The sequence below is a fragment of the Rosa rugosa genome, chromosome 5 (genome assembly GCF_958449725.1).
Source record: "Rosa rugosa chromosome 5, drRosRugo1.1, whole genome shotgun sequence".
NCBI classification, from domain to species: domain Eukaryota; kingdom Viridiplantae; phylum Streptophyta; class Magnoliopsida; order Rosales; family Rosaceae; genus Rosa; species Rosa rugosa.
Window position 1 is genome coordinate 33,526,462 of NC_084824.1, and position 23,992 is coordinate 33,550,453.

A 23,992-nucleotide genomic window follows, 5' to 3' on the forward strand; every position below is an offset into this window, starting at 1 on the left:
TTCATTACTGAAGGATAAAGCATTCCAGTGGTTTCCCATTTCCACAAATATTATTACGAATTATTATTTAGTTGACCGGAAGTTTAACCTTCGTCTCCTCTATGGTTGATCAAGGTTTAGGAATTAATTATCAGAGTTCCAAATTAACATTATCTAAGAACAAAGAAGCAAACCCTGTTGCTTGGCACTGGTGTCTCTTCTTACTCATTGGTGTCTGTGTGTTCCTGACATTCTGATATTTTCCTCTGGCGACCGGTGCACAATGGAATGTTGTCCGGACACTGTAGGCAGTTGTTTGAAAGACTACCCTTGATTCTATCTGGTCTTTTAATGAATTCCGCTGGAAGCCTTCCTAGCAAATCGTTGTGATCTAGGTAGAGCGTTCTCCAGGCTCCGACTCTTGCTCCATATTCCTCGGGTATATGACCAAAGAACTGGTTGTAGGAAAGGTTGATTGTTGTTAGATTCTGCAGGCTTACCAAATTTACAGGCAAATGTCCTCGCAGCTGATTTCGTTGAGCATCAAGCACCTGAAGCTGTGCTCCGTGTCCAACAAATCTAATGATTTCTATCAATTTGAAGTGGTTATTTGAAACGTTGAGTCGAGCCATCTTGGGTATGGTAAAAAAATCTCTAGTTATAGCACCTGAAAGTCTGTTGTTGCTCGCATCTAGCACTCTGAGGTTTTTGAGTGTGATTAGAGGTGTAAGGCTCCCAGAAAGTATGTTATGGCTCAGAATTAAGGTTCTCAAGCTTATTGGAAAATTTGGCAGACTCCCGAAGAGCTGGTTTCTGCTGAGATCTAATGTCTTCAACTGCCATAACCCCGAGAGGTCTGGGATTCTGCCAGTGAATCCATTGTTGGACAGGCTTAAGAATGTCAAGCCTCGTAATCCACCGATGCTGGAGCGTATTATACCAGAAAGCTTATTGAACGAAATGTCCAGAGATTCTAGCTTTTTGAGTGTGTTCAATCCCAAGGGAATGCCGCCCGTGAAGAAATTGTTGGACAGTGAAAGTCTAGTGAGCTTCTTTAGATTGGAAATGGATTGGGGTATTTGTCCTCGAAAGTTGTTTTTACTTAGATTGATGAAGGTGAGCTCGGTTAGGTTCCCAATTTCTGATGTTATGAACCCCTCATAACCCGCACCATCAAGATCAATGGCAGTTATTCTGCTTGGGGATTGGTCTAGAGGGAAACTGCATAAGACTCCGAGAAACTGCCCGCCTGTAGTTTCACATGGATCGTGTATGAAGTCCCAGCTACTCAGATAGGAATTTGGGGGGATGGAGTATAGATCTATGCAACGCTTCATGACATGAAGAACTTGAATATCGGAATGGAGTGTTAGTGAGCTAGTAAACAATGGAGAGGAACATAATGTGAAATACACTAGACAAAAGAGAGGCATCAGCTTGCCCATGGCTTGCTAATGGGAGGAGGGAGGGAGGGAGAGAGGGAGCTCAGAGTTTATTTGGGACTTTGTTGTTGGTTTTGCTTGGTTTCCCAAATGGTCCATCTTTATAATAAGTTTGAAGGTAAATACCATCGCAAGAAGCTTTGAATGAGAAAATGATTTTTTTGTTAATTCAAATGGTCATGCCAAGATTTCGGACCAATTAAGTTTTAATGGAGCTTTACTTGTATCTTTCTACATTCAGCCTAATCTTAGCTTATTCCAACCATCTTGTTGTACACCAAGAGCGCTCTTCCTTGTCCCCTTTTTTTTATTTTTTATTTTTTTGATGATTTAAAAGACTGTGTCACAAAGAAACACAAAATAACAGATGGAAAAATTACAAAACCAAACACTAATCTGATATGAAGTATGACCACGAAGTACTAATTCATCGGCGATCCACAGACATTTCACCTTCTTTACAGGTGAGTAAAATAATTATATAGAAACATGAGTTTCAAGGCAGGCCAGACAGAGGCGCTGCCATTTTCCACCTTTGAGTTCATGTTGATGCAAGCAGGGCTACGTTGGCTTCAGGAAATAGTAATAGCCGATGGCAACTGTTGATGTATGTGGTACTCTTTTTTACTCGCTCTGATCAAGCAAGATTTTCAACAAGACCACCTTAACCCCTAAAGTTGTAAACTAGACATTCTTAACAAATGTCCATTTTCATTGATAAAAAAAAAAAAAAAAAAGGCATGGCGGGCCTATGAAACACTGACCTGAAATTTAAACACTTCTGCCTCACAAACATCAATTACCGCTGTCACTTGGTATTTCATAACAGGCATATATGTCTCATTATATGGTCTTATTGCCAAGTAGGCAAGATTAATGGATCCAATAAAAAGACAGAAATGAGAAGCAAATCCCCTGAAGTAGAAAAATTTACTACCACAAGATCATAAAATCATGAAGTGTATCATAAATTCTTTCATACATACATCAATACATATTAGTATGTATTCACTAAAGCATAAACATATATAATTCAACCTATCAACTAATCCATCAAGTTGATACATGTCTAAAATATGCCAAGATCAGGAACAGTGAAATGCTCATCATCATCATCTGGGATTTCAATCCTAGGCTTCTTGTATGGACTGTTTGATTTTGGGGGTCTATATGACGTATAGTTGCTCGATTGTGATACTGGAAGCTGAGGTACTTCAGCTGCTGCCAGAGCCTCCTGAGGAAACTGCTCACCAAAAAGACTCATATCTGCTATCCATTCAAGCTCTCCAAACTCAAGCGACTCTTTCTGTGAAGAGCACACACAAGAGACTATAAATTTAGAGAAGTAATGCAAGAAAAAGCAAATACCACTGCTTTTAGCATGAATTGTTATACATTATTGCTATAATCAGATACGAACTAAAGATTTGCCCGCCCTAGCCCTACCACACCTCTCACAACTAAAGACAGAACCAATGATATTTTACCTTCTTTACAACATGAATAATACCCGGAATTCCAAAATAATGAAGTTCAAAAGATCATTGCCTCAGCACTCCATAAATGATAACAATTGAAAACATGGATGCAAAGAAAAATGAACTCAAAACCATAATATTGTAAATCTAATTTTTTGTTTTTGTCAAAATGTCAGTAGTATATGCAAGCCAGTTAACCCCGATACTTTTCCAGCTATGTTATTTCCATTGTTTAAGACATTTATAAAGTTGCCATGAACTGTGTACTAGTCTTATTACTTTCGTGATAGTTTCCACCATTTCTACAAAAAAGAGGGAAAACTTTTTTATGGTCATCCCCCCTACCATCATCATCTCAAGCAATTTTGATAAAACACAGTTGTATGAAAACATAAAAAAAATTCTAACCTTGTCAGAAGATTCAAAATCTGATAATTGCAGCAAGTCATCAACACCCCAAGGAGATGAGATGAGAGAAGCATGTGGCGTTGGCACTTTTGTTGAAACCAGCTGTGGACTATGATTGGGTGGCTCTAAGCTACTTGTTTCAGCGTCCTTAGTACAAGGAGAGCTCAATGCAACTCGGATTCCAGTGGCGAGGAACCTCTGGTGGTTGGCAGAGAGGCTATTGGCTGAATGAATTGATTCATCACAATCCTGACAAAAGAGGGCTCTGTCTTGGACACAGAATATAAAAGCTGCCTTGTCCTGCCAATTGGAAGATACGAATGAGTAAGAGTAAGAGTAAGAGAGAGAGAGATTGAAAGTTGAACAATTGTTAGAAGCGCTACTTTACAATTCATTTATACAAAAGAGGATAATATTGGGTGAAGTTGGTCTTGTACGTCCAGTTTGCAGTTAGGAGCAGCAAGATTAAGAGATGCAGTGATAAATAAAGCAATTAGCAGCTTAACCGAGTGGCCCTTTTCAGTTTTCATGGCATGACATTACCAAGAAAAACTACTGAAGCAGGTCAGTTGCGCGCGCTTTGAATTCAGGACGCATATATCTGCCTTTGATTCCACGATTCTTTACGTTAAAGAGTTGCATGTGGAAGCAGAACGGGTAAAGGGTATATATATATATGTAATAGGCATAAGATGTATGATTAACAAAATCCCTGAATTAATAATATGGCTGGGTGAATCAATCAATCAAACAAAGAAATTAAAGTGCAAGGGAGAAAAAAAGTAGTTACTTGGCATATATCACATCTAGGGAGCTTGTTGGATAGAGATTCAAGAAGAAGCCTCTGGTGCTTGCTTGCGAGTTTATTTGCTGCGTGCACTTCAACATCACATTTGGCACACAGTGCCGCCTCGTCAGCGCAACAAATCACCGTCGCCGGAGCTTTCTCACACACATCGCACTGAATCTTCATCTTCCCAGCTAGGTAGCCCTCAGATATATATATATATATATCTATATCAAACGAGATCGAAAACGCACGTACTGTGATTTACCCAGCTAGATGGAATCCCAAGCAAGCTGAGGAGGAGGATATTTGGAGACGATGATGATAAGGGTTTGGATTTTGCATATCAAAATCAAGAGAAATAGAATTTTTTTTTTTCAAGTACAAACTTGTGTGGTGAGGACTGAGAACTGTGGAGTGTGGGGGCCCACCAGGCTTACGTCTTGTGGCTGTTAGCAACTCTGCATGTGCTTGTGGCTACAACATATCGATCTCATACTTTTTTTTATATATTTTTTATTTTTCTTATTTCTATATGCTACAAGAAGCTTTGCTACCGCGTATGTTACCTAATTTTATGACCGACTACACCCTGCTGCTATGACTATTGACTCATTTCTGTTTAGACCGTCACAGACTCGGTCCTTTATTCACTAGCATGGAATGGAAACTTCTACCATCCACCTTGGTTGGATGCATGGTTATCTAATGTAGATCTGGAGTAAAGTTGAAGGCCTTGTCCTCGCAGCATCACACGCGCGCTCTGAGGCTCTAAGCGATAAATCCCAGCAGGATACTCAATCAAGACATTTCTTGACTATGGACTTAGCGGACTCCCTCGAGGCACACCCAGTCCTAATTAAGAGGGACCAATGCCTTTGTATAAAGATCCTCCTTCCGAGCGAGGTAACAAATATCCGAGCAGTCATCTCTCAAACGGGATCATTGCTTCTGAGCCATCTTGCCTCCCGAGCGTTCTTTCAACTCGGGAGACTTATACATACCACATATCAAAAGTGGAGGTAGCACCTGAACGGGAGTATCATTGAGCTCCACGCTTATACCTCTTGGGTATATCCAAACACCACACTCATGCCTCAAACAATATATTTGAGGTTCATGTCCAGATTGTTTTAGAATAAAAGATTTGAGAGATATTGATGAGAGAATTGTGTGTTCCACTATTGATAATAGGAGCCCTATATATAGGGATTACAAAGTACATATTCTAAAGATATAAGGAAAACTATTCAGAATAGAACTAGGAATTCTAGAACTCTCTCTCCTATTACAATCATAGAACTAATCCTAGTTTGAAAAGGCACACTAAATATCAACATTCTTCAACACTCCCCATTGTGTCGCTCAAACTTGGTGGTGACGCTTCAATTGTTGCCTCGTTAAAAACCTTGCTCTAGTGAAAAACCATGTGGGACAAAAAACTACCTCGACGATGAGAAAAAGAGTACAACACGTCCTTCACTCTTCGTGATCGAACATGTAGACATCATATCTCCCCTTGATATCGATATTTCCCCCTGATTGCTACAATCATGGGAGTTTGGATAACTTTCTCAATTCGATGCTCTTCACATGTTTCTTGAAGGTGGATCAATTAGGTAACGACTTAGTGAATAAGTCCGCTACATTATCCTCTGATCGGATTTGATTCACTTCAATCTTTAGAAGTTATTGATGTTGCTGATTATATAAAAAATTGGGCGATATAGTATTGTCGACCTTGATGAATCCTAGCTTCATTTGTTCAATACAAGCTGCATTATCCTCATAAATGGATGTAGGTTCATCTGCGGTAGACTTCAAACCACAAGTTCCTCGAAAATGTCTAATTACAGACCTTAGCCATATGCACTCACGCACGGCTTCATGTAGAGCAATAATCTCTGCATGATTTGAGGAAGTAGCAACAAGAGTCTGTTTTGTAGACCTCCAAGATATCGCAGTGCTTCCCATGGTAAAGACATAACCCGTTTGGGAGCGACTTTTGTGAGAGTTAGAGAGATACTCTGCATTAGCAAAACCCATCAAAACATCACAGTCATTTTGATGGAGGGGAGGAGGAGAATACCGGCCACCATGGGCCCCAGCGGCGGCGGCGGCAACATGGCCGGTGGCCATACCTTGGACGGCTGCGTCTTGCCTTATGGGGTCCGATCCCAATTTTTCATCATTCCTCTTCTCTCTGTAGGGATAAAATAGGCTCATATCAATCGTACCTTTTAAGTATCGAAAGATTGTCTTTACACCAAACCAATGGCAGCGTGTTGGCGCAGAACTTTGTCGAGCTAACAAGTTCACTGTGAATGAGATGTCCGGTCTTGTGTATTGAGCTAAGTTCAATAATGTGCCTATTGCACTTAAATAGGGCACTTCAACCTCTAATAACTCCTCGTGCTCATCCTTTGAACGAAGTGGATCTTTTTTGGACTCAAGACTACGACCAATCATGGGAGTACTCATAGACTTTGCTTTATCTTCATTAAAGTGCCTTAGAATTTTCTGAGTATATGCAGACTGATGGATCAAAATCCTATCACTACAGTGCTCGAGTTCTAAACCGAGACAAAGCTGTGTTTTCCCAAGATCTTTCATCTCAAATAAAGATTTCAAATACTTAGTAGTTTCCTTTAACTCATCTAGAGTTCCAATTAGGTTCATGTCATCGACATAAACGGCTACAATTGCAAATCTGGAACTTGTTCTTTTAATGAACACGCATGGGCATATTTGATTGTTAATCCCTTCCCAATTAATCAAGTAGTCACTTAGATAGTTATACCACATCTATCCAAATTGTTTTAATCTATATAGTGAGAGTTTTAATCTTATTGAATACGCTATCCGTGGTTTAGAGCCACTTGATTTGGGTAATTGAAGTCCATCTGGAACCTTCATATATATCTCTGAATCTAGATCCCCATATATGCTGTAACCACATCCATAAGCTGCATGTCAAGTTTTTCAGAAACTATCAAACTGACAAGGCAGCGGAACGTTATAACGTCTATTACGGGAGAATATGTCTCCTCGTAGTCGATTCCAGGGCGTTGTGAGAAACCTTGCACCATAAGGCGGGCTTTATATCTAACAACCTCATTTTTCTCATTACACTTTCTAACAAAGACCCATTTATGGCCAACAAGCTTTACATTTGGGGGTGTCTGCGTTATAGGCCCAAATACCTGTCTCTTTGCTAGTGAATCTAATTCAGCCTGGATCGGATCTTTCCATTTAGGCCAATCCGCTCTTCGTTGACATTCTTCAATAGAGCGAGGTTCGATATTATCATACTCTATAATTCCTTTTGTAATAGAATATGCAAAGACATCATTAATAGAAATAGGGTTTCTATTCATCGTCTCATGTACACTAGTGTAATTCATAGAGATCTCCCTATTCTCTGGAACTGGTTCTGACATTGGAGTGTCCCCTAATAATGTCTTTTGGATATAACCATAATCCGGAATATTCTCATGAGACGGATTATTTGCATTGATGATTAATGGATTATTTTGTGCCAAACTCACCTTCTTTCTTGGGCGAGAATTCATCGAACCTTTAGGCCTCCGATGAGCTTGGTCTAAGCCACTGCGTCACCCATATAGGGGACGGTGGCGCCGTGCTCTCTTCGTTTGGGTACAGCATCATGTCCTCTAATTTTAGGGACATCAATCCTTGCAGGCACGTTTGTAGCAGGTATGTGTGATATCGTCACTTTAGCGATATCAGAAAACTCATCAGGCATCAATTCTGCTATGTTTTGAAGATCGAGAATTCTCTGCACTTCAATTTCAGACTGTTCAGTTTGGGGATCAAGATGAGACAAAGTGGGGACAGACTACGACAATTCATGTCGATCCTGTCGAACATATATGTTCTTATCTCCCCTTAACGACGGGAAGATTGTCTCATCAAAGTGACAATCCTCAAATCTAGCGGTAAAGAGATCGTCTGTCAAGGGTTCTAAGTAGCGGATAATAGTTGGAGAGTCATATCCAACATAAATGCCTAATCGTCTTTGAGGACCCATTTTGGTGCACTGTGGCAATGCAATTGGCACGTAAACTGCACACCCAAATATACGTAAGTGTGAGACATCAGACTCATACCCAGTCACCATCTGGGACGCAGAAAAAGGTTGAGTGGTAGTAAGTGTCAGATGAATAAGCACAGCTGCATGCAATATTACATAGCCCCAAGCAGAAATAGGGAGATTGGTGCGCATTACCAATGCTCGAGCGATCATTTGTACTCATTTAATGGCAACTTTTATGAGACCATTTTGAGTGTGAACATGAGGAACTGAGTGTTCAACTTCAATCCCAATGGACATGCAATAATCATCAAAAGGTTTTGATGTAAACTCCTCAGCATTGTCAAGTCTTATGGACTTAATAGGATGATTAGGGTGATGGGCCCTTAATTTAATAATTTATGCTAGAAGTTTAGCAAATGCAGCATTCATTGTGGACAAAATCATGACATGTGACCAGCTTGTCAATGCATCAACCAACACCATAAAATATCTAAAACCGAAGATCCTTTAGGTAGTTTCGTTTAGCTTTTGTGTAGAGAAAAGTGTAAAGTGTCTTGGGTTTTTACCAAAAACTGAAGATCCTTTACATCTTTGATCAATCACACCTTAGTTTCATCATTTCAAGCCTTTGTTCTTCAAGTTTCTAAGAGCTTTGTGGATTTGTATGGCAATTTGGGTTTGAGAAAACCGAAATTTCCATACTTTGAAACATCTCTCACTAGTTTTACATCAATGGGAGTTGGTTTGGTAACCAACCACTTTCTCCACTCTTCCTCTTTTGCTTGATTTTATTATGTATATGGATTTGATTTATGTAATTATGTGTTGTGAGTAGAATAAATTTGGGGCTAGACCTTAGCCCTAGCCAAACTCATGTATAAAATAGTGTGATGCCATGTTTTTTTTTTTTTTTTTTATGAATATGCATGTTTTGAATCCTTTAGCTACTTTACTTTAATGCTTTCTTACATGTGTTTTTAGATTTGTCACCTAGAAGCATGTTGTAGGAATTTATGAAATCGAAAACTTAAGCTTGACAATGTTTTGTAACCTAGGAGCATGTGTAGCTAGTGGGATGGTGATCTAGCTTATTCTTACGGGAAGAACTAGATTGCTTGGGTCCTTACCTTAAAATTAATGCTTGGTGCCATGAGTTTAAGTGTCGAGAGGCCTTAGGCTTTACGACATCAAAGCCCTTTTATGTTTTAGCGAATGTAAATGGGACTAAGGTTGTGTGATCTAGCTTTGCTCTAGCGACATAGTTAGGTTGCATGATTAGTTGGTATCTCGGTTTCTCTAGCGAAAACCGAGGGGGAATTTATCAAAGCATGTTGTTATTAGAAAATGGGTTACATTATATGCATGAGGGAGGCTAGGTGCAAAAACCTATGCTCCTATTTATCTCATTGATCGAAGTCTCTATTTTATTTTGTTTTTATTAGTTTAGTTTATTTTTGTGCAACTTATTTTACTTTTTAGAAATTAAAATTACTTTTTAGAAATTAAAATCAACAAAGCCGATTCACCACTTTACCATTGTAAATATCATTATTGATAGTTTTAGCTTCCAAAGGGCGAGACTATAAATTTGAAAAAGATAGACTCACATGTGTTTTCTAGGTTTTATTTTCGCGGTAATCTAGTTAGGGTAGAGTTACTCAATCCCTTGGATACGATACTCTTACTTTTCCCCTTTACTAAAACTTGACCTCCTATAATTGGGAGTAGGAGATATCATTTTTGCACATATTTTTCTACTCAATGATGTCCCCAACATTACTTCACTTTGGCCAATAAGAAAATAGAATGAAAATTGGACATCAAATAACCTTCTTTTGCCGAAATCTTCCAAGTATGTAGACCATATTTCGGCCTCCTTGTATGTAGAGTCATCATTCAATACTTATTCCTCTATTTTCTCTACAAAAATTCCATAGAAAATCCAAGAATATCCCATAAGATAATTGCTGAAAATCTTCTTAATATTTCCTTCAAATTCTCACGGCAAAAACAAATTAGAATGGGCCATGGACTCCTGAACACGTCATAGAAGGATCTAGAGACTCATGTGCAAGTCACATGCTTCAAACTTCGGGCCAGACTCTCCCAAAATGGGCCAATTCGAAATCCATATGCATATTGCCGAAATTCCTTCAATAATCTAGAACAATCTTGAACTATCTTGAGTCATCTTCAAGACACAGCATCTCCTAGCCTCACCAAGTCTCCTAGCAGCATCAGGACTCCTAGTGTCATCAGGTTTCCTAGTCCAACTGGGACTCTGTCATTTCTCATTTCCAAGCACATTTTTCCGAGCTCTTTCCTAGTTGCGTTAGGATTCCTACTTCAACTGGGATTCCTTTTTCTGGTAGAACTGGAAAAACTTCATTTCTCCATTTTTTCTCATTTCTGCGCTAATAACTCCTTGCCTTCCATTTCTAGACTCAAAACTACCTAAAAACATAAAACAAGTTAGAAATGACATTGTTAAGGAAATAACTAAGCAAAATGTAGAGAGAAATGTGCTAAAAATATAATAGAAATTAGTCTCAACATCAAGGAAGCACATGTGGCTTCAAAACCATGTTTTGCCTGTAGGGGGAAGGCGGCGCTGGCCTGTGATGTCCAGATTTGCATAATTACTGCGCCGTGAGGCGCAGGTGCTTCCGCTTGGTCTGAAATTCGAGTTTTACTTCTTTTCGTTCTGAAGAATGGATGTCCGTGTGAAGTCTTTAAGATACGGATCATCATATCACGACCTGGGTGTCCCAAACGGTCATGTCAAAACCTATATGTGTCAGAATCTCATAAGTCATCTCTCATGACATGGTTGGATTCAATAATTCGAATAGTGGTTGCATACAACCCACTAGAACGACACATAAGTTTCTTTAAGACTCTTTTATGTCCGTAGTCACTAGAGGTGATGCAAATGAACTCTTGTCCATTCTCACAATGTGTTTCCACATGAAAACCATTGGCTATTATATCTTGGAAGCTCAACAGGGTACTTCCATCCCTAGGAGTATAAAGAGCTTTGGTGACATTAATGGTTGTGCCATTTGGCAACATAAATTGGGCTAGCCCTCTACCATGAATCAATTTTGATGATCCAGCCACTGTAGTTACAAAAGAATAAGTAGGCTTCATCCATAAGAAGAGTTGCCTATTTCAAAGTATAGTATGTGTGGTTGCACTATCCATGTTGCATCTAGCTCTCTGGAAACATACTGAAAATTAATAAAGTTCGGAATTAAATTATGTCCAAGACATGCAAAAGTAAATTGATACTTTATTAATAAAATAGTCAATGATTACATCAAAGTTTCTTGACCAAAAATCTAATCCAAAATAAAATCAAACTTAGACAAATCATAGTCACTCAATCCGTTCGGTAACTCTAATTTGATTGTGACCAGGTAAGGTAAGTCAAGATTTTGGTGGAGCTATGCCCTCTTGTAAAACCGTTCTCTTAGTTCAAACCTTTCCTAGACATCACAACTAATTTTGGATGAGCTTAGTGAGAAAGAGTTAATACAAAATATCATTTTATTGATTAAGGCATAATTGCCATTACATAATTCTTGGAAAAATAAAGGACTATTCTAATCAAAATCTACAGCATCCTTATGCACTTCTTTGTCAGATTTGAAGTCCACTATAGTGAGGTTGACATCATTATCATCACCATCATCTCCTTCTTCGACAAGATAGACTTCTTGCTTTCTCAAGTCCCTATATGCCTTGTATCGTGCAGCTAATTGGTTCACTGGATCCATATCGATGACACACATCATTGTGGTTGCCTCCCTTCAATTGAGGTGCACCTTGTGCACATTGTTGATATCTCTTAGGGGGATTGGCGTCACCACCATGGCCCATGGCGGCTCCACCATGGCCGGCAGCGCCACGGCCACCTCTCATACGTGTGGCATGTTTGCCACGTGTTCCTGCTCCATTTTAGTGGTTTCCTTCCTTTTTAGGGCTGTCATATGGACCCAAGTGGACGTGCGGCCCAAGTATAGTCGCCTAGACACAAAGTTCCTCTAACATCTTTTGGGCAACCTTACTGAAATGGCCAGGTAGGGGAGGGCGACCCTGAGAGGCAGGATCCATTTTGGCATGAGCTATTCCCACATTGTGGTTTAGGCCCATTTGTAAGCACTTCTGAATCCAAATCCTGTCATGAACGTTGTCCCCTTCCTAGACACCATCCCACATAGGCTATACTTACTAAGATGGAAAATGTCCTAAGTGTGAAGACAGTTCAACAAGTGTTAATAAAGGCCGCCCTCAACCTTAAGGACCTGAACTAGGTACCAATAAGGGGTTTAGGCCAATATTAACAAACGCGACTTCACCTATTCCTCTCAATTTACAACCTACAATTAAAATTCATATTCAATAATATAAATAACAACCTAAGTAATTATTTAACTAAATTTCGAAAAGTTTATGAACAAATAACAACTTATTTACGAAAACAATATATATCCAACAATTATTCACAATTCAACAAGTGATTTTTCAATCCCCGGCAACGGCGCCAAAAATTGATACGCTAGAAGCAAGCGTATAATTTAACCCTAAAATTATCATCATTAGTATAAGCAAGTAGGGATCGATCTAATCCGGGGATTGAGGGTACACCTGTCATTTTAAAAACAATTAAAGAATTAATAAAAATACAAAATACATTATTTACAAAAATAAAATAAAATATACACAAATAACGAAAATAAAAGGGGGGTTTTGATTTAAGATTTCGGAAATTAAAATAAAAAGAAAGAAAATATAAAAACATAAATACAAAAATGGAATGAGAGAAACAAAGATCAAAACCAAAGTCATAATCAAATTTGATTTAACCCTAATATTGTTCATCTTAAGTCATGAGAAAGAGTTGATCATGTGAAACATTTAAAGCAAATGATTCCCATTTTTTACTTTCCATCACTAATTAACCTAAGTGAAAGCACAAAGATTAATCCTATCAAACATGCAATCAAATACTAGAAAGCTAGATCATCAACACATGTTTAATGCATGAAGAACACAAGAAAGGATATCAACTCAAGTGTACAACTTAGTATGAAAAAGTTCATCTAATTGCAATCATTTTCAATTAAATTCAGTTTTTGTCCAAAACCTTTACTACTTTTCATTCAAGTTCACAAAACAATTAGGTGAATCATGTTCTTAAATCTAGCAACAATTATATGTAACCCTAGGTGTTTCGAACCACATAAGATAAACACATAAAGGATATCAATCAAGCAAATTTACTTAAACAATCTCACAAAAGCAACTTAAGAATCACAATATAAGAATCGAAAATCTCATTCAATCATAAAAATTTCGGAATTAACAACTTTGTTCAAACATCAATGTCAACTAGAAACAATCCAACGGAAATCAAACAAAGTTACAAAGAAAGAGGTTGAATTACACCGTGGATGGATGACGGAGATGGAGGTTTGACGTTTGGATCCTTGAAGCTTGGAAGCAAGTCTTCAATGTTGGTTGATGGATGAATTGCTCACGGCTCCTTCTTCTCTTCTTCGGCCTTGCTTGAAATCCGTGGGATGCACTAGAGGATGGAGAGAGGGAGAGAAAACTTCACGGCTTATATATGAATTTTTTTCTGAATTATGGGAATGGAACCCTTAAAACGTCAAAGGAGGGGGTATATATAGGGAACGAAGATGCTTCATGATTCTTCTATTATTTTCCCAAGGAATTTTCTGAAAATGCCACATAGCTCATCCAATCACAATATGCCAAGTAAGCCCTATTATGTTGTCGAACCAATCCCGTAGTGCCATGTAAGCTTTAGTGTGTCATCCCAAAAACTCTCCAAAATAAGTCTAAATCCATTTTTTTGTATATTAATGCCGAAATATATCAGATTTATTCCTAATTTTCTTCACCAATTTCGGCCAAAATACCTTTACGGTGCGTTTGGATGAGAAAATTATAAAATCGGTAGGAATTTATAAATGATGGAATCTTTAACTCCATCAATCTAAAATTCTATTAATTGCAATTTCTATTGTTTGGTTGCATCTATTTAGGATTTGAAATGTGTAATAAATTAAGAAAGTTTAAAACAAATAAAAAGATAAAATAGAAAAAAAGTCTTGTTTTGGAAATAAAAATTGAATACTGCAAAGGAATTCGTAAATGACATCTAGTTTTGTGGAAATTGAAGTGAGGAATTTAAATAACGAATTCCTTCGTTTTTTTCCACAGAGATATTTAAAATTTCCAATATGATAATGCCAAACGAGGGAATTGACTTTTAGGAATTATGAAATCCTCACTTTTAATTAAATTCCATCATTTTTTCCCTCATCCAAACACACTCTTAGGGAATTTAGGGATGAACCTAGACATGTTTTGGACTTCTTTCTTATTGCACACACTTCTTCTTTCCTTAAACTTATCCCTTGAAAATCTCCAACGTCTTCTCTTTATATTTTCTTTGATTTCCATGTTGTTTCATCTCCTTTTTCGTCAGCTCCTCCAAGAATATTTCCTTCCTTAAAACTCTCCCTTGATTTCCTCTTGGCGTTATCTCTTGATTTCCTCCTTAATTTTCACGCCAACTCCTTCTTTCTCTCTTTGCTTTGGACTGCAAAATACATTTAAATCTCCAAGAATATCTTTCATGCATCACAAACCCTAATTCCAATGGGCCTTTATCCATTTTGCCGAAAATCCAAGTCTCTTGATAATTCTTGGGCCTTTAAGCGTCACCTTCAAGCCATGTCATCTTCTAATGTCTTCAAGAAGCTTCTCTCAACGCCATGACACTTCATTTTTCCGTTTTCCCTTCTTGGTTGCTTCAAGGGTCTTGTTTTGGCAGAGTTTCCTTTTCTGAACAGGTTTCCTGGTTGAAACAGGAAAACTTTATTTCTTCATTTCAGCTCATTTATGCAACCCTTTGTGTCTTGCCTTCACTCCCCTCAACGTTCTCTAGCTCCTCTTCCCATTTCTGAGCTCATTTCAGCTCGTTTATTCCAAGGACCTGAAAATAGAAACTATTACTAAGAGTAGAAACTTTCTAAAAACAAGAAATGGAAACTTTCCTAAACTAAAATGAAAACTTGCTAGAAATGGAAAATAGAAACTTTCCTAAACTAAAAGGATTTATTTAAGGAAATAACTAAGTAAATATGAGGAAATAACAGTTAAAACGTCGCATTAAAATGCTCCTATCAAATAACTTATAAAACTATAGTTGGTATTAGTGGTCATTCCTGCGTGAATGACTACGTATATATATATATATATATATATTTACGTGGAATATATATATTGGATGGTGTGACATTGGTGAAGTAATGATGGTGATTTGATTGAATTATTATTGCAAGCATTTACTCTTTTCGGGAATACAATTCATCATGTGTGTGACTGATGTAATTGTATGAGTGTAGCGGTTTACAATTCATCATGTGAGTGATTGATGTAATTGTATGAGTGTAGCGGTATACAATTTATCATGTGAGTGATTGATGTAATTGTATTAAAAGAGTATTTGGAGTTGATGTGTGATCATCTACTTTAGTCAAAGTTGATGGGTGAACATCGACTATCGACTTTAGTTTGGAGTTGATGGGTGATCATTGACTTTAGTGTGAGTTGTGTGACTTCTTCATTTATTTTCCTTTTCCTTCTAATTGTTGAATTTTATGTAATCTCCTGAACTAAGTTATATGCAGGGATTACTGTCTTTTGAATTGTTTGTTTTAATGTAATCTCCTGAACTAAGTTATATGCAGGGATTACCACTTTTTGTATTGTTTGTTTTAATGTAAATTCCTGAACTAAACTCCATGCAGGGATTTATATGATTTCTATTGTTTGTTTTTAATGTGATCTCCTGAACTAAGTTTCCATGCAGGGATTACTGATTTTACTTAATTCAATTGTAAGTGCGGTTGTGGTTTGAGACTTGTAGTGAGTTGTGAATGAGTTGTGAGGTCATCGTTTTGACAAATGCTTTATGTTGAGGGGAAGTGAGTGTGAACTTGATGTTTGGTTGTGTTGTGGAATTAAATGTTGTTGCTTTAATTTATCTCACGAGTTGAGAAATTATAAACATGAGTGACGTGAGTCACTTTAATTGAGTTTACTCATACGGGCTTAAAAAGCTTACCGGGTTTGTTTTGTTCAATCCTGGTGCACTATTCTATGGTGTAGGGGTTTTTGTGCAGGTTAGAATATCGATTTATTGTCGTCGAAGCTGAGGTGTACGTTGGGTAGCGTGGACGTCGAATGGTATTTTGGTTCTAGTCTTCCACTGTGTTGTGAGTGTGGAGGGTGCGTTTACTTATTGAATTGTTATTTGGTTTAATTTGTAAACACTTGGTGATGTAATATGTGACTCTAAAGAACGAGTCGGTATTGACTTTGTGAGCTCAGTTTGTTTAGTTGCTTAATTTAAATGAAAAAAATTCTATGTGTTTTTCTTGTGCTTGTTAAGTTATCGCGTTTTGGATTTGAATTTATTTATTCTAAATTCGGGGCGTGACACACATGTAATTGCAAAAACAAATAAAAAATAAGTTTAAGTTATTATTTACAAAAATAAAACAAAGAGTATATACAAGTTAATGCAAAGTGGGGGGATTTTAGGATTTTGTAATTAAAAATTAAAAGAAGCAAAAATAAAAATGTAAAATACATATACAAGGGTGGAACGCAAGGAACAAAGATCAAAACCACATCCATATGCAAGAAATCCAATCACAATTCCTATAATTGATTTTCTATGTCATGAGAAAGAAGTTGACAATGTGAAACGTTAAAAAGCAAACGATTTCCCATTTTTTACTTTCCTTGAATAATTAATCTAAGTGAAAGCACCTAAATTAATCCTATTGAACATGCAATCATAGTCCAGAAAGCTAGCTACTCAAGAACACATTCAATGCATGAAGAACAAAGAACGGATGTCAACCAATGCACAACCTAGTATGAGAATAATTGATTTTCTATGTCATGAGAAAGAAGTTGACCATGTGAAACATTAAAAAGCAAACGATTTCCCATTTTTTACTTTCCTTGAATAATTAATCTAAGTGAAAGCACCTAAATTAATCCTATTGAACATGCAATCATAGTCTAGAAAGCTAGCTTCTCAAGAACACATTCAATGCATGAAGAACAAAGAACGGATGTCAACCAAAGTGCACAACCTAGTATGACAAAAGTTCATCTATTTGCAATCCTCCTTAATTGATTTCGACTTTTGTCCAAAGCCTTTACTACTTATGAAATAGGTTCACAAAACTATTACGTGAATTGTTTACCTAAATCTAGCTCCAATTACATGCATATATCCTAAGTTGGCCACCAAAGAACACATACATATAAAAGTTTTATGTAAAACAAAATCAATTACGCAATCTCACATAAGCAACATAGAAATCATAACTTTATTTCAAAACATATGAATGGGCTTTAAATATAAATAAGATTTCCGAGCTATGCTACTAAGAAATCAATTTCCAAGAATTTTTGGATTAGACTGAAACAATGATGTTTATATGGTCATAAATCAATACTTACGAACGCTCTTAGTCCGAAGTCTTACGAACGCTAGTTCATATATAGCGTAAATCCCCACGATTCCGCTTTTTAAAGAACCAAACCCAGGTTATAGAAATGTGGGATGTAGAAGAAGGGAGGTTGCAAGTCCCCGATAAAAGAAAAGAAATTTAAAAACTGAAAGTAGGAACTTTAATTAAAACTTACTTGTTGATTCGGAGCTTGAAACCTTGAGTCTTGAATTCTTGAAGTTTGGAGACGACATAGGTTGAGTTGGCGTGGATGGGGGGCTTTGGAGAGCACACAAGTGTGTGGCAAGTGATGGGGCCAAGGACGGCTCTAGGTGGAGCAGAGGAGGCGTGCGGCGGTAGTGAACTTCTGTGGTTGTGAGGCTAGCGTGGGCTAGGTACATGGTAGGAAATTTTCTGGCTTTTGGCTTTTGGTTTCAGGGTTAGGGCTCATGTTGATCACGTGTTTTAGAACAAGAGATTTGAGAGAGATTGATGAGAGAATTATGTGTTCCACTATTAATAATAGGAGACCTATATATAGGGATTACAAAGTACATATTCTAAAGATATAAGGTAAACTATTCCGAATAGGACTAGGAATTCTAGAACCTTCTCTCTTATTACAATCATAGAACTAATCCTAGTTTGACAAGGCACACTAAATGTCAACATTCTTCAACACCGGTCTATTAATGGAATTTTTATTTTTTATTTTTAACTATTGTTGATCCTAGGGGTCATCATTCGGCCCTAAACCCCCTCCAAGCCCGCCCGGCCCGACCCTTTCTCAAATAGGGTAGGGTATGGACCATGCAAATGAAGCCTGCCCTGGCCCTTTAAGCCCCCCAATTAAGCCATAATAATTTTATATATATATTTTTTATTTTTAAAATATGTTTCTCTTTTTTCTATAACATACAACTTATCTCTTTTTTTGTAATTGATTCAGTAAACTTTATTTTCTTTAATTTTTATTTCATTTGTTAAACAGCAATTACTTTCGGGAGATTTAGAGAGATAGTGAATTGAATATAACCACCTTAACTAATGTTTATAAATGTTATTAGGTTAATTCCAATATATATATATACATATATATATGTAAGACCTCGGAAATTTGTTATTAATTCCTAAATGTTTCCTGGGATTAATAAATTAAAGTGTTCGTTTGTATGATTTCGTGGTTCGAGGGTGGAGTGAAATTATTTTCGGACGAATAATTATTCGAAGTCCACGTTTTGGGGGGGGGGGGGGTTACGAAGTTTGACTTTTTATACGTTTAGATATTTTGAGAACTTCCTTCATGAAAGTTGTAGAGCGCATCGATACGAGTTCGTGCATATGTGGAATGCGGAAATCGGAGTTCGTATGAAGAAGTTATGAGGGATTGAAGTTTTGGGAAAATTCTATAAATATAGGAAAATTCCGGATTTATTCAGAAATCCCAAAAGTTCTGAAATTCCCATTTTCCTCCCCTAGAAACGCTCCGTTCTCTCTCCTCACCCGCGCGCGACCCGACCTTACCCGTGACCCGACCCGGTTCGATCTCCTCCGTCCGACGACGAGACCACTGCAGACGGCCTCGTCTCCTCCTCGCCGTCGTCCCCTTTGTGATCGATCACAGTAGCAGCTACTAAAACTGGGAGATCGGAGCAACCACAGACCCAAAAACGGATCCGGCCGGATTTCACCGATTCCGGTATCCCCTTGTTCGATCCATCCTGGTTTTGGAATCGTCTCTTCCTCCTGATCATCCTCATACCTACCTTGTAGGTCGATTTTCCCTGTGGAGCGAAAGATCAAGGTTTGAAGCTTTCGAATGTTCTGGTTGGATCTGGAAACGTGATCAGACGACTGAGATTTATCCAACTTCCAAGTTTGATCTAGGACGATCTAGGCCGAACCAGACTTAGCTCCAGGTATGAAGGTTGCTCAGCTTTTCAATTTGAACAAGTTTGTAGTTGATGACTTTTGCATCGGAGGTGGTTGATCCGGCGTTGACCACTGCCGTTGACCACCGTCTGACCCACCGCTTGTGGAGGCTCGTCTGGCCTTATTTTTGTGTTCTGTTTTCAGTTTATTCATCTACGCATCGATACGGTCGTTTTGTTATATTATAAGGTCAGTTTGGAGAAAGTTGATGCATGCTAGGGTTTCGGTTTTATGAGTTATCTTCGGTTTGCAATCCGCGAGGATCCCAACGTTGGATCTTTGTATAATTTTGATAGGATGATCCCAAGGGCGATCCGTGAGTATCTGACCGTTGGATCTTCGTTTAAGTGTGTTATGAATCAATTGCTAAGTTAGGATCGTATTTGTTTAGGTGATTGACGGTTTCGGTTGGGCGGACGGTTGTGATTGTGATTTTAGGTTGTATTGAAGACGCAGCTGGATTTAGAGGTGAGTAAATCTCACGCGGTTCATTTACGAACGGATTTATTTATTACTCGGAATTACTTGTTTAATTGTTAAATCATTTTCGAAACAAATTATTTGTTTTAAAATATATGAACTTGATCGACAACGGTTCATGGGTAAGTGAAAACAATGTTTTGATATAAAATGATTTTCGAGAAGTATAATTTATAAAACTATAGTTGCTATTAGTGGCATCCCTGAGTGGATGACTACGTATATATATATATTTACGTGAAATATATATCTTGGTGGAATTGAGTGTGTAGTTTACTATTGTTGTGCAATGTGATGTTGAGGAAAATATATGGTTTTGGAAATAAAAGATGATTTTGTGATATGAGTGAATTGTGATTTATTCAGAATATCGTTTTGAACTGTTGCTTATTGTGTTGAATGAGTAGTCGAGTTCGGTAAAGTTTTGAGTCACGTGGGACTTTAAATGTTTTCGGGTCTACGGATCCGGGTCACAAGTAGTGACAGAGGCAATCATTATCGTAGGTTTGAACCTCGGCCGAGGTGACAGGCTACGATTCAGTTAGAGCTCTAGTCTGTCTGCCATTGTATTTCAGGGGAGTAACACGAGGGTTACATGAAGCCTTTGAATACATGTTTTTAATTGAGAGTGTCGTGTGGGTTCTTTCTTTTATTGTTCAAGAGGGACTTGATTTTCATATTATGGGTGAGTTGGGATAATATGATTTTTATCACTTTTGTGATGTATGTTACCTTAAGAGGTAAGGATGTCGAGTTTTGAAAACGAGTCATGTTGTGAGATGATTTATTTGGAGTTGATGGGTGATCATCGACTTTGGTGTTGATTAGTGATCATCGACTCTGGTGTGAGTTGTTTGACTTCTTTATCTATTTTCCGTGTCATTCTAATTGTTTGATTTTAAATGTAATCTCCTGAACTAAGTCATATGCAGGGATTACTGTCTTTTGAATTGTTTGTTTTAATGTAATCTCCTGAACTAAGTTATATGCAGGGATTAATGCTATTTGAATTGTATGTTTTAATGTAAATTCCTGAACTAAACACTATGCAGGGATTTATATGACTTCTATTGTTTGTTTTTAATGTGATCTCCTGAACTAAATTTCTATGCAGGGATTACTGATTTTACTTAATTCAATTGTGAGTGCGGTTGTGGTTTGAGATTTATAGTGAGTTGTGAAATGAGTCGTGAGGTCATCGTTTTGACAAATGTTTTATGTTGAGGGGAAGTGAGTGTGATTTTCGTAGATTTGTTGTTGAGATGGAAAATTTTTTGAAACGTCACTAAGGTGATAACTACTTTTGTTGAGACAAATGAAGATTGATTTTGTAGTTCGTTGTGTTTTAAAATGTTTAAAACATAATTGAGTTTAATTGTTTAGTTGGAGTATTGTGAAATTGGATGCATGAGTCGAGAGTCAGAGCATGATATGATATGATATGAACTTGATGTTTGGTTGTGTTTTGTGGAGTTAAATGTTGTTGCTTTAATTATCTCACGAGCTGAGAAATTATAAGCATGAGTGACATGAGTTATTTTAATTGAGTTTACTCATACGGGTTGAAAAGCTTACCGGGTTTGTTTTGTTCATTCCCGGTGCACTATTCTATGGTGTAGGGGTTATTGTGCAGGTTAGAATATCGATTAATCGTCATCAAAGCTAAGGTGTACGTTCGGTAGCGTGGACGTGGAAGAGTACTCTTAGTTTTAAGTCTTCCGTTGTGTAGTGAGTTGTGGTGGGTGTGTTTACTTATTGAATTGTCATTCAGTTTAATTTGTAAACTATCTATAATGTAATATGTGACTCTAAAGAACGAGTCGGTATTGACATTTTGAGCTCAGTTTTTTTGTTGCTTAATTTAAATGAAAAATTTTCTATGTGTGTTTTCTTGTGTTTGTTCTCGCGTTTCGGATTTGAATTTTCTTTATTCAAAATTCGGGGCGTGACAATATATGTTCAAAAAAAAGAAGAAAAAAAAGAGAGTCTTGGATTACCTATATAACCATTGAGCCACATTTTGAGGGAAAAAAAAAATAAAAATTTCTTTTTGTTAAACAAAATAAGGCCTTTTTCGGCCATATTCAGAAGGTCGGCCTGACCTGGCCCTAGCAGCTTGGGCCTTTGGGGCGGGTAAGGGTTAACATATTTAAGCCCCGAGCTAGCCCTAAATTTTGTTGACTTTGACCAGGGTCGGTCCTAGCCTAACCCATAATGACCCAACAATTAAATTCTTTTCACTTCCCATCAATGAGACCATAGGAGAAATGAGTTCATAAAAAAAACCGTAACCTTTCTCCCCCGAGAGAGAGAAAACAAACCCGCAGCGGTGATACATCTTACGCTCGTCCGGTGGCGCTCCGACTTGCAGCAAAGTCAATCGTGATCAGCTTGCTATCTTGGAGGCACTGCCAAACGGGAGATGAGGTTCTATGGCTGGGTTCTTGGGTTGGCACTGCTCGAAGGTTAGGCGGAGGATTCCGATTTGTCTTCTGTTTTTGCTACTCTATAGTGGATGATGGTGGTGCACTGGTTCTGGTTTGGGCATTAGGCGCATGGTCGAGTTGTGTCCAAACGACAGCTTGGAGCGTGGATCTCTTTGCGCGGCGTCAGGATGGAACTTCAGCGTGTGATGATGGTTGACGAAATTGATAGTCTAGACTGTTCAACTCGAATAGGTGGAGTAGTTATGGGTTGGGCCCTTTGGTCGAGCCTCTTTAGGACTAGGGCTAATCTTTGGGCCTTAGCCCAATTCAGCTAGATTTCTTTTTCTTTATGTTATTTCTTTATTTTTAGTTTTTCCCTATTTACAATCATTCCTATCTTTGGGAAGCTAGCTATATGCACTTTTTTGTGCACTCTATTTAGGTGGTTTTTAGCCTCCAGATTATAATTGTAACGTCCCGAACCTGAATTTTCCGATTTACTAATCATTTGGACGGTAAACGACCTTTACTTTTACTTTTACTGTCGTTTCGGTACTTTTAGTAGCCCTAAAAGTCGACTTTTTGAGAGGGTGATATGTGCAAAAACAATCGCCAATTTAAACCCTGAAAAATGTCAAACGTTAGTATAGAGTAAGCAGGGATCGTTCAAGCCAGAGGTTGAAGGTACAACATATAACAAACGAAATCAAAGAATCATATACAACATATCACACGAAATTAAGAAAAAGAATATACAAGTTTATACGAAAATTACAGGTATAAATAGACAACAATTCGAAAATTACCAAGAATCCAAATCAGAGTTAAATTAGGAATCCTACTCCTACTAAAATACATTTTACAAGTCATAGTCAAAGTAGAAATCCATATACAACAAAGAATACTAATCATATGCAAAAATAGAAAACCAAATCCAATTAGAAAACAAATTCTAAATTAACACGAATTAGGAATCCAAATACAACACAAATACAAACAACAGATCCTAATTAAACTCTCACTACACAAATCCGTATATAACACAAACTCTAACAAATTAACATCACAATTACAAATTAACCACTATTCATGAAATTAAAATATATTTTCAGATTATTAACTTAATTATTTACGTTTACATGCTTACTAAAAATCTTAAAACCGATTTTATACATTTACAAATATACAAGAACATCAAGAAACAAGAACAAGGGGATTTTAAAGATTGAATTCGAAATTTCAGAAAATAAATAAAAGAATAAAATCGTTTTTATATACATAGGTGGGAAAAGAAGAACTTTTGGAAAACAATTTATCAAGAACCATTCAAGATCAACGTTTCATGCAATCTTTTTATCTTATTAGTTACTATGGAATGTTATCAACCAAGAAACAAAAATCAAAGCAACCAATTTATTTTACTTTCCTTTACAC

General features: G+C 37.4%; 2 protein-coding genes across 2 annotated transcripts; both read right to left on the reverse strand.

Annotated features, from left to right (window-relative positions):
* Positions 1–38: 38 nt before the first annotated feature.
* LOC133709792 (leucine-rich repeat receptor-like serine/threonine-protein kinase BAM3) lies at positions 39–1,657 on the reverse strand. The gene has a single exon (XM_062135667.1). The coding sequence runs from the start codon at positions 1,422–1,424 to the stop codon at positions 201–203; it is 1,224 nt and encodes a 407-aa protein (XP_061991651.1). The 5' UTR covers positions 1,425–1,657; the 3' UTR covers positions 39–200.
* Positions 1,658–2,321: 664 nt separating this feature from the next.
* On the reverse strand, positions 2,322–4,435 carry LOC133710927 (B-box zinc finger protein 24). Its single transcript, XM_062137082.1, has 3 exons — positions 4,098–4,435; positions 3,308–3,607; positions 2,322–2,727 (listed from the first exon to the last, which is right to left on the reverse strand). The coding sequence occupies exons 1-3, from the start codon at positions 4,278–4,280 to the stop codon at positions 2,491–2,493; spliced, it is 720 nt and encodes a 239-aa protein (XP_061993066.1). The 5' UTR covers positions 4,281–4,435; the 3' UTR covers positions 2,322–2,490.
* Positions 4,436–23,992: the final 19,557 nt, after the last annotated feature.

Coding starts and splice junctions, on each gene's coding strand:
- LOC133709792 (XM_062135667.1), bottom strand. CDS start 1,424: ATGGGCAAGCTGATGCCTCTCTTTTGTCTAGTGTATTTCACATTATGT.
- LOC133710927 (XM_062137082.1), bottom strand. CDS start 4,280: ATGAAGATTCAGTGCGATGTGTGTGAGAAAGCTCCGGCGACGGTGATT. Junction 3,608..4,097: donor CTAGATGTGATATATGCCAA/GTAACTACTTTT, acceptor TCCAATTGGCAG/GACAAGGCAGCTTTTATATT. Junction 2,728..3,307: donor ATTTTGAATCTTCTGACAAG/GTTAGAATTTTT, acceptor TGCTCTTCACAG/AAAGAGTCGCTTGAGTTTGG.